The sequence below is a fragment of the Podarcis tiliguerta genome (genome assembly GCF_965153285.1).
Source record: "Podarcis tiliguerta genome assembly, chromosome: 5".
Taxonomy (NCBI): domain Eukaryota; kingdom Metazoa; phylum Chordata; class Lepidosauria; order Squamata; family Lacertidae; genus Podarcis; species Podarcis tiliguerta.
In genome coordinates this window covers 47,036,925-47,055,006 of record NC_139538.1, presented here as the reverse complement: position 1 = coordinate 47,055,006, position 18,082 = coordinate 47,036,925, and the positions used below count along the sequence as shown (strand labels likewise).

Sequence of the window (18,082 nt, the reverse complement as noted above, 5' to 3'; positions counted from 1 at the left end):
CCTTGCCCCGGGTGCTGACAACCCACGCTACGCCACTGCCAACTGTGACCCTGTCTTGAGAAGGTAGAGCCTGCCTCAGTTACTATGCACCGGGTACTAAGGGTGCACACCAAATACAAGTTTCAGTTCAGATCCTGATAATAGCACATTGGAAAACAGCAGAAGTTGAAATGCTTTGGAGGCTGTTCTAATGTGTCTCATGATACAAAGCATGACTTAACATCTACATTAAACTGCTGAGTGGGGTTACCCGGAAGTTTGGAGTACGTTGTCAGCAATGTGCTGGTGACACACAGCTCTACATCTCCTTTACGTCTGTAGGTGAGGCAGTGGATGTGCTGGACCATCGTCTTGCCTCGGTAATGGACTGGATGAGATCCAATAAACTCAAGCTCAATCCAGATAAGACTGGGACACTCTTAGTGGATGGTTCCCTAGTCTTGGTGGATGGGAGGTTGATGGAGTTATCTGATAGGTGGGAGGTTTATTGGGTTACACTGGCTCTAAAGGAGTGGGTATGCAGTTTGGGGAGCTTTTCTAAAGTGGCTCCTGTTTTGTGGAATGCTCTCCCCAGCATTCTTTTTGTCAGAATTTTATGAGATTTGCAGGGATTTTTTTGTTCAGGGCACAATTTAAAAAGGAAAGGCTATTATTATTATTATTATTATTATTATTATTAATTTACTTACTTACTTACTTACTTACTTACTTACTTACTTACTTACAGAATTAGATGATCTTTCACAATTCCAGAAGGATGGCTGCAGTAGTTTTCCTGGAAGAGCAGGCTTTACTGTTCTAGAGTGGTTGAAAAAGGATGCACTTAATCTCCCTTATCGTTTTATGGGTCCTGTGTATAAAAACAGAAAACGTTATAGAGAAACCACTAGGCGAGAATTACAGAGAAATAAGTCCAGCGGTTTTTTTATGCTAGGCATCTCTAATATTGATTTGGAGAGGAGCTCAAAGGGATTTTTTAAACTTCCCTGTAGTTTTGACCAATGATTTTATTATGATAATGGTGCATGTAATAAAACTGTCCCTGAGTAACCTGCAACATTTAAGGAGGATCGGTGTAGAAGATAGAGACTTAAGATGAATGAAAGAACCAGCTTCATGCTTGTGTTCTGCTCAATTTGCATCAAAAGTCAGAGAAACTAAGTGCAAAACTGATTTGACAGGAGTGAATGTGGCACAGAGGCAAAAAAGAAACTGGAATGTCCAGCAGTTTCTGAGCAAGCACCATCGCTGAAGATCACAGAACAGACAAAAAGGTGACGTATCACATCAACATCCCTTTCCCCAAAGCACTGTAATCGGAGAACTCTGGCAAAATCATTCCTTCTGATTAGGAACTAGACCTGTGCAAATCAAAAGACCTCTCCCGCCCTTCTCTCCCCACCCTGACTTTTACCTTATATGACTAGGTTTCTCTTTTAGCAGACAAACTTTCTGCTAGAATAGCAGGAATCTTTTTATATTCCGAAGTAGATGAGGTAGGGGGTGGGGTGGCTATTTGACAGAGCAAGTAAGTTTGAGGTAGGAATGAAACAGGAAACAGGGCCAAGTCACATGACCCATTTATATTCAGTGTGTGATTAGCTTTTTGTCAATTTATTTTGTGTGTGCATATGACAAAGCAGTTACTGACATGCTCCACGGAATGCTTAGACCCTGACTTTCTACACTACAACCAACGCTTTTGGACTATGGAATGCAGTAAATCGGGATCTGGTTGAGCCTCAGACCGCCTCTTGTCAAAATGGTCTATCCAAACTGGTCCATAGATTGCAGTCTGAAACACACTTAGTAGGGTGTAAGACTCATGGCTTATAATGGAAATCACTTCTGAATAAACATGCAAAGGATTGTGTTGTTAATTGCATTCAGATTTAGTAAACTATTTGGGGTTTACATTGAATGTGTCTGCTGCCCTGCAATGTTGGGTGCTGCCAAACCTCTCTATTAAAATGAATAGTGAAGCAGTGAAGCTGTTGCTTTTGTAGGGGCAAGACTATGACGTGCAAACTGTGGAGACATTGAGACAAGATCTATTATTGATTCTGAACTTCTGCTGTTGCACAGCAGAACATTCTAAATACTGGTGCAAAGCATATTTTTTTGGGAAAGAAATTCAACAGCTCAGTGGGCTTAACTCACAGTTAAGGGTGCACAGGATTGCAGCCTTAATCAGTTCAATTCCAGACATTCAGTCTTATTTCTGGAGGAGCCTGCTTGTATTACAAACAGCATGAATGGAGTAGAAAGGCATTCCCGCAATGACTACATTGTTGGCATGGAATCCTAACCTTCTGCTGCAGCTTTTCTGGAATTTTATCACAATAAACAAAGGACTTTTTAAACTGATAAATGCCCAGAAATGTTGCAAACAGCATCTTAATGCCATGGCTCGAACTGACTTAACTTTTTCTTCTTCCTAGGACATTTGGGATGTGGATCTTACCTGAACTGGTAGAGAGATGGAACTTTTGCCATATTGCTAAAGTTGCACTGCCGATAACAGAATTTAGAAATAAATGAGGGTAAGCTTATTAGACTGCTACAAACATTCCTGTATAAAGGAGCTGGTACTGTTTTTACTACTGCTGGATGAGCTATGCTTCTCCAATTGCTTCTCAAAATAAGCATGTACAGCCTCTAAGGCTACAATCCTAACATGTGATGTTGAGTAAATCAATTAGATCAAAAGTGGGAAGATCAATCCACAAAATGGAGCGCTCGTCCAAACTTCGGCTTGTCCCATGCCTAGAAAGCACTGGTCCAGAGGAAACCTGAATTGTTGTTTGCTCTGATTGAGTGCTAAAGAGTGGCTTTCCCCAAGAGAAAGCAGCAGGACGAGAGGAAGTGTGGATAAGCCTGAATCTAAGGAAGCAGTGATGTATGATGTATGGCAAGCATAGGCAACGTTCAGCCCTCCAGATGTTTTGGACTACAATTCCCATCATCCCTGACCACTGATCCTGTTAGCTAGGGATCATGGGAGTTGTAGGCCAAAACATCTGGAGGGCCAAAGGTTGCCTATGTCTAATGTATGGCGTGTTGGATGGAAAAGAAATAATTGCTCACATACATCCTCTGATACAGTTCTGTTTAAATTCCTGCTGCTTAGATGACAGCACTAAAGTAAGTGCCTTTCCAAACTTCCCATTTACAGTGGTATAGTTCAGGGGTGGGGTGGGTTTTTGTTTTTTTTTTTTTTTGGTTTTTTTTGGCATGCTGCTACATGACATCATCAGTATTCAGTATTCAGCTACCATTTTGGAATAATGTACTAGAAAAACCACTTTTTCTCCTACCATAAAAAACCCAACTTTTGTGAAAGATCCAGAACAGATCCTCAGTATTTTTCATTTGTATGGCATATGTAGAAGCATCACCTGTGTTTCTTTGTGGAGGGGTCGGTGGGCAAGGTTTGGGAGACATCTGTTTCAAGCCATTTCCTACTGATTGGTGTGAGCTGTCAGTTTGCAAGCTCAGTTTAGAGGAGAGATGAGGCAAATAAAGATGATGATACTGAGTAAAGAACAGTCGTACCTCGGGTTAAGAACTTAATTCGTTCTGGAGGTTCGTTCTTAACTTGAAACTGTTCTTAACCTGAGGTACCACTTTAGCTAATGGGGCCTCCCACTGCCGCCACCGTGCAATTTCTGTTCTCATCCTGAAGCAAAGTACTCAACCTGAGGTACTATTTCTGAGTTAACAGAGTCTGTAACCTGAAGTGTCCGTAACCCGAGGTGCCACTGTACTGCCCATGACAGCATTCATTAGCTACAGGCAAAATGTTGTCACAGTAACCAGCTGAATAATAGTTTCTTGCTGAATCTCCTATTCTCTGGTAAGGTTAGAATTCTGCAATACTAGACATTTAATACAAATACCCGGCCTGCAAAGCCACAAAAGGGCTATCCTGATGCACATGCTCATAGCTCAGACATTCACAGACTGAACCAACATGATAGTATTTAAGAGGTGTGATCACACCCATCAAACTTTTCTCTGTTCAGGCACAACCCTGCATTAGTGTGGAAAGGAAAATCCTCCGCTAACTCTAAGAAGAAACAACATGTGACCAAAGGTACACACTGGATCAAACAGCAACTATACAACTAGAAATTGTAAGTGTAGAAGAGTTGAAATTCTGTTTGTTTGTTTGTGTGGAATTTTATTATTAGGAAACAATCCAAGTCAGATTAACAATTGAGAAAACTTTTCTGTCCACAGTTTACCCCCGTTTAATAATCTAATTGGGTGCAGACGTACCAATAGTGAAGCTTTGGTATTGTGACTTTGTGTGTGCAATTTTTGCCTGAGAGTAAGGCCCATTTAATGCAGTGAGACTTACTTTTAAGGAGATATACATAGTATTGCTGTCAATGTTCATAATCGTTAATCGGCACAAACTCATTAAATCATTAATTGGCACAAAGGAAGGTCCATAAATCACAAGGATGTGAAATATATAGAGTCCTTTTTTTCTTTCTCATGGTTTAGAACACACTCCCCTCACATTTCTTTTGCATACAATAATGAAGTTATTAAGTTTTTTTAATTTAAAAAACTGTTAAAGAACAGTTGAGTGTGTTTTATATAGTTACTTATTGGTGATCGGCTTTGAATAGGACATTTTTTTTAAAGCAGGACAAAAATCTGTGAAATACCTTAAAAACATTATTTTAAGGTTTGAACACAAATTGAACACTGAGGTTCGCATACTTATGTAACAGTAATACCCGGATTCCTGATGGCGATGCTTCCTGAGCTAAAATGATCACACGTCTATTAAGCAAGGAACGGTTGGGCGTCTCAGTGTCTCAAGTATCGAGACTCACTTTGCAATTTATTCCATCATATTTCCATCAGGCTGGGCCTCCCCCCCCCCCCTTTCCAGCATATACTAATATTGCCATGTACTACTGGAGTAAATTAGTTTAAAAAATTGAGTCAAAGGAAGGAAGGAAGGAATGCAGCAATTTTTGGAACAAACAAAGCAGATAATTGCCAGTGCATGAAATGTAATTTGAAACAGCTGCGTCAAGCTTCCAGTAGCACTGAAAATTGATGCTCACCCGCTGTGCTTATAAGTAGGCACGCTAAAAGCAACTGCTTGCTTCAAGAAACATAAACTACTTCACACTTTGTCCATTAACCTTACGAAGAATGGAACCTGAAGGCAGCAACACTTTGAAGTTGCACATTGCTATTTGACTAATATGAAACAGCTGGCAAGTTAAAGAAAAACATGGGCTTGGCCATGCATGTCAGGTTAGAGGCACCACCTGGCGGCTGTAAACACATACAGCAAGCAGAGCTGAAATGAATTCCTATAAATGTTTAAAATGGCAGAGTTTTCCATTTTTCCACATTAATTTTTCTCAGGAGACCATTTCAAGCAAGTTTTAATTTGCATTTTGAATTGGACACTTGAAAGTAAAACAGTTAAAATGCATATTCTTGACTCCTGGTGGTTCTGATTTTGTCAAGCTTTGTCAATAAAGAAAATACGCTGTCATCAGCAAATAACATTTACATTTATCTACCAAATACTGTCAGGTATTTAAAAAAAAAAAAAAGTCTGGAAGCCCTGCCCTCTGCCGCGGAAAGCCTTATTCCTGCTGTGTTAAGGCTCCTCTGGCCCTCCAGATGTTGCTGCACTACAACTCCCATGACTTCTGACTATTGGCCATGCTGGTTAGGGCTGCTGGCAGTGAGAGTCTGACAGAATCTGGAGGGCCATAAGTCCCTCCAGCCCTGCTTCAGGGCAAGGGTAGGCAGGCTTCAGGTTTGCATAATTTAGTGTGGGCATTCTTTTTCAAAACTAGAACCTCACAATCCATTATAGACAGAACAGAGGTTCAGAGTCCAATTAACCAAGACAAACGTACTAGAGATCATAGATTCTACTAACAAACCCTACAAATGACTGGTCGAAACCGGGTCAAAAGCAACAAAACAGTAACACTCTGATTCATATTATGCCAAGAGATGTGTGATTTGTATGAGGCCATCCACTGCCTCTATAGCAGAATTTTTTATATATATAATTACCAGAGCGAGTGGGGCCTGTACGGAGCGGTTAAATCTCAGTTGTGGAATGCTTTCCCCAAAGAAGCTTGTTGCAAGCCTACTTCACTGCCTTTTTGGCCTCGGCAATAAACTTTCATCTTTCCCAAGCTTTTTAGATATATATATATTTAATCCTGTTGCTTTATGCTTTTTGTTGTTTTGTGGCTTTTATCTTACTATTTAAAAATATTAAAATGCAAATGCATTCTTCTTGTAAACTACCCTAGGAATGTAAGTGTAGGGCTGTACAAAAATGCTGCCAAAAATGCTTAATATCGTAGGCAGGGCCACAGAACTGAGAAACAAGGGACCTCTGGACACAAGCTGAGCCCAAGAATGGTACCAGGGCCCACTGTCTTTCCATTAAAATAACCCCCACTCCAATTGATCCCCTCCTTGTGCTCCAGCAGCCCACTTCACAAAATAGAGCCTGTTGTGTTGGTGGTTGCTTGAAATTTGGGAGTAGCAGGAGCTGACTGGTGGAGAATTATTTTGCACATCTTCTTCCCTGGTCCAGGGTGGGATCTGCAGCTACTAAATCCCAGGATAGTTGAGGAGTGGATATGGCATCAAAAGGGAAACTAGAAGTTACCCTGAGAACTCCCCAGTGATGCTGAAATATGCTGTTACCACATACCGGTACTTCTCAGCCAATCAATTAGATGTGCAGTATCAGATGAGGAAGGGATGTAGTTTAGCATGCTTTTTTTCAGAACAAAATAAAACACCAAATTGGTCAGTCATAGAGATGGGGGCGGGGGCGGATTTGATTCAGTTTGCATTTAAAAGAGAATTCATCAAATTCACACTTTCCAAAACATTACAAGAACCAAAACACAGCCATCCTTCAAATTTGACCTCTGAATTTTGCAGTGCAGGTCTCGTCTAGTAACATTTACAAAAATGCATCTTCTGGGGTAAAGTGTGCATAAATATATATATATATTATGGAAAATTGCTTTGCAAAAATGTGTTAGGGAAAACTGGATACAATCAAATATCATGCTAAAATGATGGGTGCTCATGAGGGTTTGAATAAGATTCACACAGTAAAGTGGAAATGTGGAGAATGGAACTTAAGCTTTGAAAAATGAGAAAACAGAGAAACAAAAATTGACAGATTTGCCCATCTCTAATCAACAGTCGAAAAGTTCCGCACATCCATTCTAGGATTCAGCCCAGGCATTGAAATCAGATTCTAGAACTAACTAAGCCTACCATGAGGATAGGGGCCACAGCTCAGTGGTAGAATGCACACTTTATACCTGCCAGGTTCAATTAATCTCATGTCTGAAATTAATTTGTCCACCAACATTAAAATTGGTTGTGTTCTGCTCCACAGTCAGTACTTCTAGAACTTGGATATAGAATCTGTGTCCACCCCAGCTCCCATCAGCTCCAGTCAGCACAGCCAATTGTCAGGAATGGTAGTTGTAGTCCAACAAATTTGGAGGGCTACTAGTTCCCCTGCACCTCTCCTAAGACATGCACTAGAATTCTGTGTGGTCTACAAGGCTTCTGTGACCAGATATGCAGGGAATCCTTGGCAGATGTGGAAATGGATCCCTGATGACCAAGAGTCTGAAAACAAGGGTGATAAACCATTGTGTAACAACTAACACTTGTCAATACTAAAAACCATCCATTGTGTATTAAGCAAATACTAGTGTGGGGGAACCAGCTCGATAACAAATATTCAGAGAATGTGTAAAAACCTGGAGAATTTTCGAGCAAAATCCACAGATTCTGAGTTGAGGTGAAGTTATTATATATTATCTGCTCCTGATAATAGGAATGTCTCCTGCCCTCCGTTTCACAAAAGAATGGAGAACAAAGATTTGAAAATACTCTTGGGCTCACCTCACTATAGTCCAAGAAGTAAGAAATTCCAGGGTCGCAGTGCTTACCCTGGTTTCGTGTTCTCCGGAAAGGAGCTAACTGTAATGCTGTTATCTTACAAAGCCCAAACACAGCTTTCTGACTTTTATTTTTTATTATTAATAATAATAAATTTCTTCACCTGTAAGGGCGAGGGCAGGTTACAACAATTTAAAATACAACATTAAAAACAGTTTAAAACAAAACATGTTGAGCAGATGGGGTGGGGTGGCTGCTCACCTGCCAAGAATGCCACGTGCTAATGCCTAATAGTGACACTAAGGAAAAATGTTTTTATTGTGCAACAGCTTCAACAATGCAATTTCGTGTGTTTTTTAAAAAAAGCATTTACTGATCAGCTCCTTAAAAACTGTACTTTGTAAAAAAGAAAGTAAACCTATGCACAGATTTTTAAAACACTTTGAAGTATTAAGAGATTGTTTACTCGAGCAACACTAAATGAAGCCTTGGCTTGCCTCCCTGGCTTGGCATTCTAAAAGTTTTATTTTACAATGCCACCAGCTGCTAGTTTGGCTCTGCCAATAGCAAATAATATATTTTGGATTGCCCATCTGAATCTAGTCAGACATAAACATGGAACTAATCCTACATTGCTTGGCTACTATCCTAAATTACTAGGGGAGGGGGTCAGTATTAAACCAAACTAATATCTTTTTCCTGCTAATGCAGCACAGCTGATGCATCTGAATGGGTTTTTGTTTTTGTTTGCTTGCTTGCTTTGTACAATTGAAGATGATCAAGGAAGGTACTTTGGGGTAAATTCTCACATAAGTCTTGCTCTCCAGAGTGCTCCACTTCTGCAATGATATCATGTGTGAAGGATGTAAACCTCTCTCTTTGACATGGCTATACTGAAACCTGAAAGGAGGTGACATACTTGTGGAGTCACTCATAGATTGGGATAACTCATGATTTTAATCTTAGATATAATTTGTGGGAGAATCTATATGAATGACCCAGTTGCTGCTGAACTACAGCTTTCATAATCCCTGGCCATTAGCCAACTTCGCTAGCACTGAAGGGAGTTGTAGTTCAGTAATAACTGGAAGGCCAAAGTTTCCCCACACCTGTTGTAAAACATCTGTAGAATAAGTATGTTGCACTAATACATCAAATTATGTAGAATCAAAATTTCCCACCCCATGCTATCTAGCAATGAAAATGGTAGAAATATGAGATACTTCATTTAACCAGAACAGATGCTCTGCATATAACTAACTTGAAGTGGAGCATGATAGGTGTTCAGAGTTGCATGAGTTCCTAAGCTATAAAACAGAGTAAAGATGATGGAATAGAAAACCTATCTGATTGTGAGGCACAAGCAGAAGCTTACATAAAGATTTACAACCGATCTCTGTAACCTATCATGACATCTAAAAAGCCAATGACCTACAAGCCAGGAGTAAATTCATCTATAAGCTCTATTGCCAAATATTGATCTCCATACACATAAACAATCTGCATTCTACATGAAGTGATAGTAGACAGTATAGCAGTTCCCAATATCAAGAACATGTATCTAAATTACAGCATTAAAAACAATTATTTTATTGAAGCTATTTTAAAAAACCATGTGAGGCAGTATAAACATTAAAATTGTAACTGGGAAGGAAGAACTGGCATTTAAAACTCCAAAAAGTTAAAACAGCAAAAAAGACACATTAAAAGTACATTTTTAAAGCTACAGGTATAGTATGATGGTAAAATTAACAGGTATTTTATAAAAGAATTTAACAGCACATATGTAAAATGGAATCCAATGTATACAGAAGTCATAATATTCATATGCTCCATTAACTTATGTTAAAATAGCTTTTGAACAGTCACAATGTATTTCAGATTTTACACAGCTGCCCAGTGTAGAAACAAATATTTTACAGACTTTCCCAACAGGCTGACAGCTCTCTGCCACTTATCCATGAGTAGTATCATCTTCCACAAAGTCTTTGGCCATCTCTGCTGTGATCACATCAATATGACTGACCTAAATCAGAAAAAGAAACACAGTTTTGAAATCAATGAAGATGCTAGCCAACATAACAGCTCCATGGTGTTTATGAAGCACTCTCCCTCTACAGTACTGTAAATTTGTAACTGTGTAATTACTGTATGGGGACACAGGTGGCGCTGTGGGTTAAACCACAGAGCCTAGGACTTGCCAATCAGAAGGTCAGCAGTTCGAATCCCCACGCCGGGGTGAGCTCCCGTTGCTCAGTCCCTGCTCCTGCCAACCTAGCAGTTCGAAAGCACATCAAAGTGCAAGTAGATAAATAGGAATCACTCCGGCGGGAAGGTAAACGGCGTTTCCGTGCGCTGCTCTGGTTCGCCAGAAGCGGCTTAGTCATGCTGGCCACATGACCCGGAAGCTGTACGCCGGCTCCCTCGGCCAATAAAGTGAGATGAGCACCGCAATCCCAGAGTCGGCCACGACTGAACCTAATGGTCAGGGGTCCCTTTACCTTTTTTTAATTAATGTATGAGCCAGACAAAATCATTCTACCAAATGTTCCACACACAACTCTACATTTTGAAAACGTGCAGGAAAATCTCAGCATGCAATACTGCATCCTAAATCCAGCTTCCATTTCTAACCTTTATGCTTGCAAATATGTACAGGCATCATCCCACTTAGACACAATCAACTTGCATGTGACCACAAATATACACGGTGTCAGGAAATAAAGAGATTAAAACCAGGAAATGGCAGGAGAGAGCTGGAGAGTCCTTGTGGCCAGTGAGGAGATCCTCCCAGGAGCCCTAGGAGGACTTCAGTGAGGGAGGAGGAAGCCCCAAAGAGATGAGAGATACAGCAGGGCTTTGTGTAGGCTGTTCATTCTCCCCACCTAGCAACTGACATGCACAGTAGCACAGCAGCCACTTCTCTGTGCAACCTCCAGTCTCCAGCTGGCCCCAGAACTTTACCTCTAGGTGTGGAGAGAGAGTGACAATGAGATTGCTGGACAGCAGGGGGAAACAAGCATATGGAGGCTTTTTAGCCCCACTTATTTGCTTATGTATGCAGGGCCCCAGAATGTAACCCCAGCATAAGTGGGAAGACCCCTGTATTTGAAAGTGAATGGACACTGCCTTGTGATGTTTCAGAAACTGGAGTGATGAGTGTCAGAACAAGATTTCCATTACTCAGAGCTTTAGAGTCCTGCATACCTGATCCCACCACCTATGAACAGCAAAGGCAGAGCAAAATAATCAGCTAGAGCAATTCAAACCCTGGCTGGGCAGCAGTGCAACACAATGAAGTGGCAAAGCAACCACTGTATCCACAAGCTTGTCCCTCCCAGGGGTGGGTACAGGCCATCAAGTGAGGCCAGCGGGGCAGCGCTCAAACACCCTGTTTTGAACATTCATGCCAGTGGTTCTTCTGCCAGCCTGCACTTTCAGTGGAAGAAAAAGGGAGCTCCAAGTTAAGAGAGCTACACTTCACAGTCAGTGGGGCTGTTCTGGGCTGGTGGAGGGTGACCATCCCATCCACACACACCACCCCCAAGTGTGACACATCACGGCTCTGGTCTGCACTCTAAATGACAAGAGTTACGTATTTTATACAAACAGCACAATTCAAACTCTTGGCACAGGATCTTTAATAGAATGGAGTGCATACTCTCCTACTTTTAGACTGTCATCTACAGAAAGCAGCCTAGAAGGAGGACAGCACGTACTTTGTACTAAAAATAATAAAGGTAAAAAAATAAAAACCCTCCAGTCATATGTTCTGAAATGTCTGTGTATCTAGACATCTGTGCAGTACTACCCTTGCCTTCAGTCAGTCAAATGAAGCTGAAATCTATGCAAACATTAGCAATCAAGTCACTAGAAATGTGTCAGAGGCCATCGTAGCCTTTAACATAAGCCTGTTGAATTCATGTGCCTTTATTGTTAATGAAGTGATTTATAAGCAAGTTCCAGATTTATTATTTATGGTAACAGTGTCCCATCATGCTTTGGAGGGACTTCAGCCGTTGCCTACAATAATTTATTTAACACATTTTATAATTGCATACCTTATTTCTGAATTTTACACCATAAAATTTATCAGCAGATTCGAGCAGTTCTGGCCTGAAAGTTGTGGTAATAAACTGAGCATGTTCTGCCAGTTCCATGATCATATCTGGGGAAGTAAAACAAATTTCTCAATGAACATTGAAATAATTTTCCAGGCATTTCTTTAGTGGGTAAGTAATAAAACACAGCAAGTTCTGGTACATAACAAAGTGTGATATTAAAATGCAAGCAAATTTCAGCAATTGGCTCGAGTGGGCATCACATGACTATTCTGCAAACTGTCATAGGAGCTCGATTTGGTCAGCATTTGATTCATCATGTATGGAATAAATGTGGAAGGACTTGGAAGAAATATATAATTGGGAATATACCAGTCAAGAAATCAAAGGGTAACTCCATCTTCCTGGCTGCTGCACTGCTCTTTTGTCATTCCAGAAAATGTGCCACTATGAAAACTTTTCCAAGGTTGATGGAAGAAGTAGCGATAAGGCTTGGTTGAAGAAGAATGCTTTTGCCTGGTATCTAAAAATATATATAATGAAGGCACCAGACTAATCTCCCTGGGGAGAGTATTCCACAAACAGGGAGCCGCTGCAGAAAAGACCCATTCTCATGTTGCCATCCGCTGGACGTCATGTAGAGGAGGCACACTAAGAAGGGCCCCAGGTTAGTTTATAAGGTTTACACATCTTAATAAAGCCAGATTACCTTCTAGAAGTCATACTCTGCCTTACTATTACAATGTCATTCCCATCAATGTCATTCCCCAGACATATCTGGGGAATCCACAAAGCTAGGTAACTGGTCAACTTGAAGTGGCAAATATCTCCCTGTGTTCCTTCCTTTAGCTACAGTGAAACAGCCAACTGTGTTCCCAAGAAGCATAACAGCAGTTAACTTCTGTACCCCAGAGGACAGCCACAAGACGCACATATGTCATATTAAGCAGCTATAGTGAAACTATAATCCCAATTATTTTTATTATGAGAAGCTTTCTTTGTAACTGCAATTAGAAAGTAATATGTAGCATTGTGTTAAACAATAAAATACCCAAGACTCTACCTGAAACTGCCTTTCTATGCTGGGCATCTAGGGCTTGATCAATTTCATCAAAGAGGTAAAACGGCGCAGGGTCACATTTCTGGATAGCAAAAATTAAGGCTAGAGCCACAAGTGACTTCTGTCCACCAGAAAGCTGCTGCATCTCTCTCATTTCACCTTGCTTGCCAGTAAATGACACCTGCAGGAACAATGAAAGATTAGTTACTGCTAATTCTTATGCATTACCATAATATAATTTGTGGTCATGAGAGTGCAAGGTAAAATATTCCATTACCCTAATCCCAACTCCAGTGAACTGGTCTACAGAAGGAACACTGCTTTGAGATCCTGATCCCTTTTCACTCTCAGCACCACCTTCACCTTCATCTTGAGACTGACTGCCTTCCACATCACCTTTCTTCATCACGAGTGTAGCTTTCCCTCCAGGCACCAGCTTCTGAAAGACTTCACTGAAGTTCTTTGAGACCTTGAGAAAGTGTAATTCAATCCATATTAATCTTTGCACAAATAACCTGAAGGCTTTTTCTGACAGACAAATATTTCTGACAGAAAAAATATAGTAATTTAAAAGGATTTCAAAAGCTACTTTGGTAAAGTATTGCCATAAGAGTTGATCCTAGAAAATCACATCCCATCCCATCACCCGATTAAAGAAGTACAGTAGTGCCCCGCAAGACGAATGCCTCGCAAGACGGAAAACCCGCTAGACGAAAGGGTTTTCCGTTTTGGAGGTGCTTCGCAAAACGAATTTGCTATGGGCTTGCTTCGCAAGACGAAAATGTCTTGCGATTCCTGGGGTTTTTTCCCCTCCCCCCCTTTTCCCCAAGCCCCTAAGCCGCTTAACAGCTGTTAGCTAAGCCGCTTGACAGTTGATGGCTAAGCCGCCTAACAGCTGATCTAAGCCGCTTATCAGCTGATCTAAGCCGCTAATAGCCTTTTAGCAGCTAATCCGCTAATCCCTTAAGCCTTTAATAGCCGCTAATAGCCTTTTCGCAGCCAATCCGCTAATCCCTTAAGCCTTTAATAGCCCTAATAGCGCTAATCCGCTAACGGGCTTGCTTCGCAAGACGAAAAAAACCGCAAGACGAAGAGACTCACGGAACGGATTCTTTTCGTCTTGCGAGGCACCACTGTACTCTAATAATTGCTGATTCAGTGTTTCCAAAGTGCACTAAACACAATAAAGTAGCAAACTGGTGCTTGCTACTGGCGCTTGTGGCAAAACAAAAAACTTGAATGACAAAAGACTGGGGACTGTATGGGTTGGCTCCCTGTATGTGTATAAGGGCTCTATGCTTGCAACAACATATGTACACAAAGCTCCTCCATGTGTGCACAGGGGTGGGGGATAGAGAATCTGGGTTGGCTCAGGAGCCCTTCTCTTGTGTAGAGCACTGATATGCAAGCAGTCTTTTCACACATGCACCAAACACCAATACTGCAGTTGGTGGGGTCAAGGGCAGGTTTATCCTGTATCAAACTCATAGCAATTGTGGTAAACGTAGTACAGTATAAAAAATTTCTAGCGCCTACAAATATTTACAATCCAGTTAGAATCTCGTCTGAGACATGTGCCTCTGTTAGGACCTTTTCATAGAGTGAATAAGTTCTTGCTAAGATTTCAGTAACCTCAGTTTGCTTGTCAAAATAAAACCAGGTGACAATTTATGAACTTTACAAATATGAACACATGCAAAATACATAATACAATTGTTTCCAACATGCAATTCAAAGCATGTCAAACAGCCTTGTCACTCACAATGGGTGCCAAATAATACCTGTTTGAATGTCAGCTGGATAGCTTCATATTTTCTGAGTTCAAGGACATTCATCAACTCCATGATGGACTTGTAGCCCCTGTCCAACTCTTCTTGTCGTTTTATCAACTTCTCCTTCTGCTCTGAGAAGTTCACAAACTGATCTAGAGCTTTTTTATTGACATGACTGTATTTTTTCAGTTCTGTGTTGCATTGTTCCAGTTTGCGAAATAGCTGTATAAAAGAATTGAGAAAATCCATCAGAGCACGGTATGAACCACCACTCACTGTCTCTGGAGATGAGCACTCAACACTTTTGTTACCTGCTTCAGGCTCAAAGTCTGGTATTTTTCGAACGCTTCCTGGGGAAGTGATCCCAATTCCCTGATTTTCTTCATACACTCCTCTTTCTTCTTCAGAAGCATGCCTTGCCGGTTAGTCATTTTTTCAAGCTCTTTTGTGTCATGATTAATGGCATCCATGTGCTCTTTCTCCATGTTCTTCCAGCGCTCCATGCTTTTTTGGAGTTCTTTGATTCCTGCTTCTGTTTTATCAATTGAATTGTCCAGATCTAGTATAATAAATCAAAGAATAGTATAAAAACATATAGTTGAAATTGAGCCTTACAACTTGATATACAAAGAAAATGCAGAACATTGATAAATCTTTATTAATAATATCTATTATTTTAAAATATAACCAGGGTAGGTGGAAATGTTCTTTGGAATGTTGTTAATAAACTCCCAAAGGTGATGAAGAACAAGACAACAAAATCCAGATGTGCCAGTATAAAGAAATAAAGGTATGTAAAGATTATGTCAAGCACAGCATCCACTACAACTTCTAGCAGCAGCTTCAGAAAGAAGCCATGGAATCCATTGCACTAAGGGAGTCCAATAAGGTTTTATAGTTTGTATCCTTCTGGAGGGCTTAATGGGAAGCACAGCTAATGTGTCCAGACTTGTGCTACCAGTTCTAGTTATTCTTTATCCTTCTTTGTGCTATTTGTACTGTGTACTCTTTGAACATGATTTCATTTCAGTGTTATAAACTTTGTTAAGTTAATTGTTCTTAGAATACTTTAAGTTAACTGTATTTTAGAGTATTTTAATAAAATATACTAGATATGACGCCTTCTCTTGATTACCAACCTTCTGAGCGTGCCAGCGTATCTTTCACTCGTTTGTTGATAGCCTCAAGCTCTGATGTTGTTGCTGTAAGAACAGTGCCACCTTCTGTCTCTCTCAGCTCATTCAGTTCCTAAAAATGCAAAATGTTAACAGCATGCAAGTTCAGCCGATGCAAATAAGGAAACTATACTACATAGAAGAGGTTACTTTTCATGGTTTACAATATATTATTGAATAGCTCATTTTTATAATTGATTAGAAATATATAGATTACAGCTTCACCCCAAAAATTGCATAAAGAGAATTTATATTTGTGTCACCATAGGATTCTCCAAAATTTGTTGAATGTTGGCAGTTCAATAAATAAATATTACGTGAACATCCACTAACTTAGAGACACACCAGTAAATACCGAGTCACTGTGATGATTTTAAAATAGTTTTTTAAAAAATGTTAAGAATGGAGTGGATCAAAATAAAATATCTTACTTGTTCAACTTGGTCTAAGCGCTTCCTCAAATTCTCATTGAGATAAGTCTCGACTCGTGTGATGATCCCCTCAAGCTTGATCCTTTCATTCAAAAGCTGTCTGTTTTCCTATAAACCAAGAAATACATACGGATATACAAAAACAACTAAATATTGTTGGCTGATTGTTTTAAAAAATAATTTTATTTCACAATATTTATACAACGCTTTATGTTACTAAAACCTCAAAGTGGTTTACAAAACTAAAATTATCAGATTAAACAGTTTTACTGGTATTTCATTAAATGCTTTATGCTCTCCACTATTTACATACATGTTTTATAAGTACATTCTAGCAAGCCCACTGAAATCTATGGGCATGCATTGATTTCAGTGGATCAGCTCTATGAATGATGAACGTTGGTATCACACTATTTTTGCTACCAAATGAAAAGGTAGCAAAGGTAGAAAGTGGAAAAGGGAATAGTTCTGAACAGGCTTTTGTAAATAATTTCCCAACATTCTTAATCACAGCAATTTTATTTTTCATTTTAAGTGTCCTTACTTGCTGTAGCTGTCGGATCTCATCATTAAGTGCATCAACTCGTTTCTGGTCCTCTAAACTGAGCTGCGACAACAGGTCTGTCCCCAGTTCTGCTTTTAAAGACTCCCGGGTTGATTCCATAGCATGTAAACTTGCCTCCAAACTTTGTAAGCTTCGTTGCTGAAGAAAAAATTAAATGTGAGTATCATGAAAGCAGCCTTCCAATTTAACTAATTATGTGACCTAGCAGCAAATACCATATAAAAAAGGCTTAAACACAATAAGCAACAACAGTGATCTCACTCATATATGTACCTACTCAGAAGTAAAATCCTACTCTGCAGCCTTAGGGACTCTCAGGGAATATGAAACTGGACTGAGAAATAATCATAAGCATTGCTATTACTATCACTTGCTTCATTCCTTTTTTTAAACCAGTTAATCTACTGGACAGCACACTGAACAATCCAGATAATGAAAGTATAATCTGCTGTGCAGGAAGAGCAATCAAAGCCCTTGAACTGTCATGCTGGAGGGTGTTTGGATGGAGCGGAGGTGGCCCTTTACTAGACTGCTGCTGGGGAAGCTCCACCATCAGGGAAATGCTCACTTGTAAGCACAGGATCTGCTGGATCCTGAGCAGGCCCTACCTCTGTCATAAGATGGCAATTAGCATAATTCAGCAAAGGAACTGAACTAGCAAAGGGGCGTTTTTTTCCTGCTGCTGACATGACTGGCACAAGTGGATGCACCAGTGGTTGCTCTATTCCATTAAACCAGCCACTGCAAGTCAAGTGTTAAGATTATAGTTATATCTGTTGATAGCTCAATCAGTAGAGAAACAGATTCTTAATCTCAGGGCTGTGAGTTCGAGCCCCACGTTGAGCAAAATATTCCTGTATTGCAGAGAGTTGGGCTAGATGACCCTCGTGATCCCTTCCAACTCTACAAATCTATGATCCCATACCTTGGGCATAAATGTTTTTTCTGACTGCTGTCTCTTCTCTTTCAACATTTTCATCTCCGATAAGATGCTGTCTCTGGAAGCTTTGAATTTTCTTTGTTGGGTTTCAATCTGCTGCATCTGATTCATTAGCTGATCAATTTCATTATTAATCC

General features: G+C 40.2%; 2 protein-coding genes across 2 annotated transcripts in view; one reads left to right on the top strand and one right to left on the bottom strand.

Moving 5' to 3' along the window:
* Positions 1–13,064, top strand: part of LOC310678221 (uncharacterized protein) — a 33,574-nt gene extending 20,510 nt beyond the window's left edge. The window contains exons 6-8 of the mRNA XM_083441729.1: positions 2,442–2,543; positions 4,026–4,136; positions 12,852–13,064. Coding sequence (XP_083297855.1) covers positions 2,442–2,541 — 100 coding nt within the window. The 3' untranslated portion in view covers positions 2,542–2,543; positions 4,026–4,136; positions 12,852–13,064. The remainder of the gene's footprint in view (positions 1–2,441; positions 2,544–4,025; positions 4,137–12,851) is intronic.
* SMC3 (structural maintenance of chromosomes 3) overlaps positions 8,059–18,082 on the bottom strand; it is a 30,783-nt gene continuing 20,759 nt past the window's right edge. The window contains exons 20-29 of the mRNA XM_083441698.1: positions 17,931–18,082; positions 16,985–17,143; positions 16,441–16,548; positions 15,974–16,082; positions 15,146–15,393; positions 14,844–15,056; positions 13,340–13,531; positions 13,066–13,243; positions 12,003–12,109; positions 8,059–9,967 (exon numbers count right to left, since the gene is read on the bottom strand). Coding sequence (XP_083297824.1) covers positions 9,896–9,967; positions 12,003–12,109; positions 13,066–13,243; positions 13,340–13,531; positions 14,844–15,056; positions 15,146–15,393; positions 15,974–16,082; positions 16,441–16,548; positions 16,985–17,143; positions 17,931–18,082 — 1,538 coding nt within the window. The 3' untranslated portion in view covers positions 8,059–9,895. The remainder of the gene's footprint in view (positions 9,968–12,002; positions 12,110–13,065; positions 13,244–13,339; positions 13,532–14,843; positions 15,057–15,145; positions 15,394–15,973; positions 16,083–16,440; positions 16,549–16,984; positions 17,144–17,930) is intronic.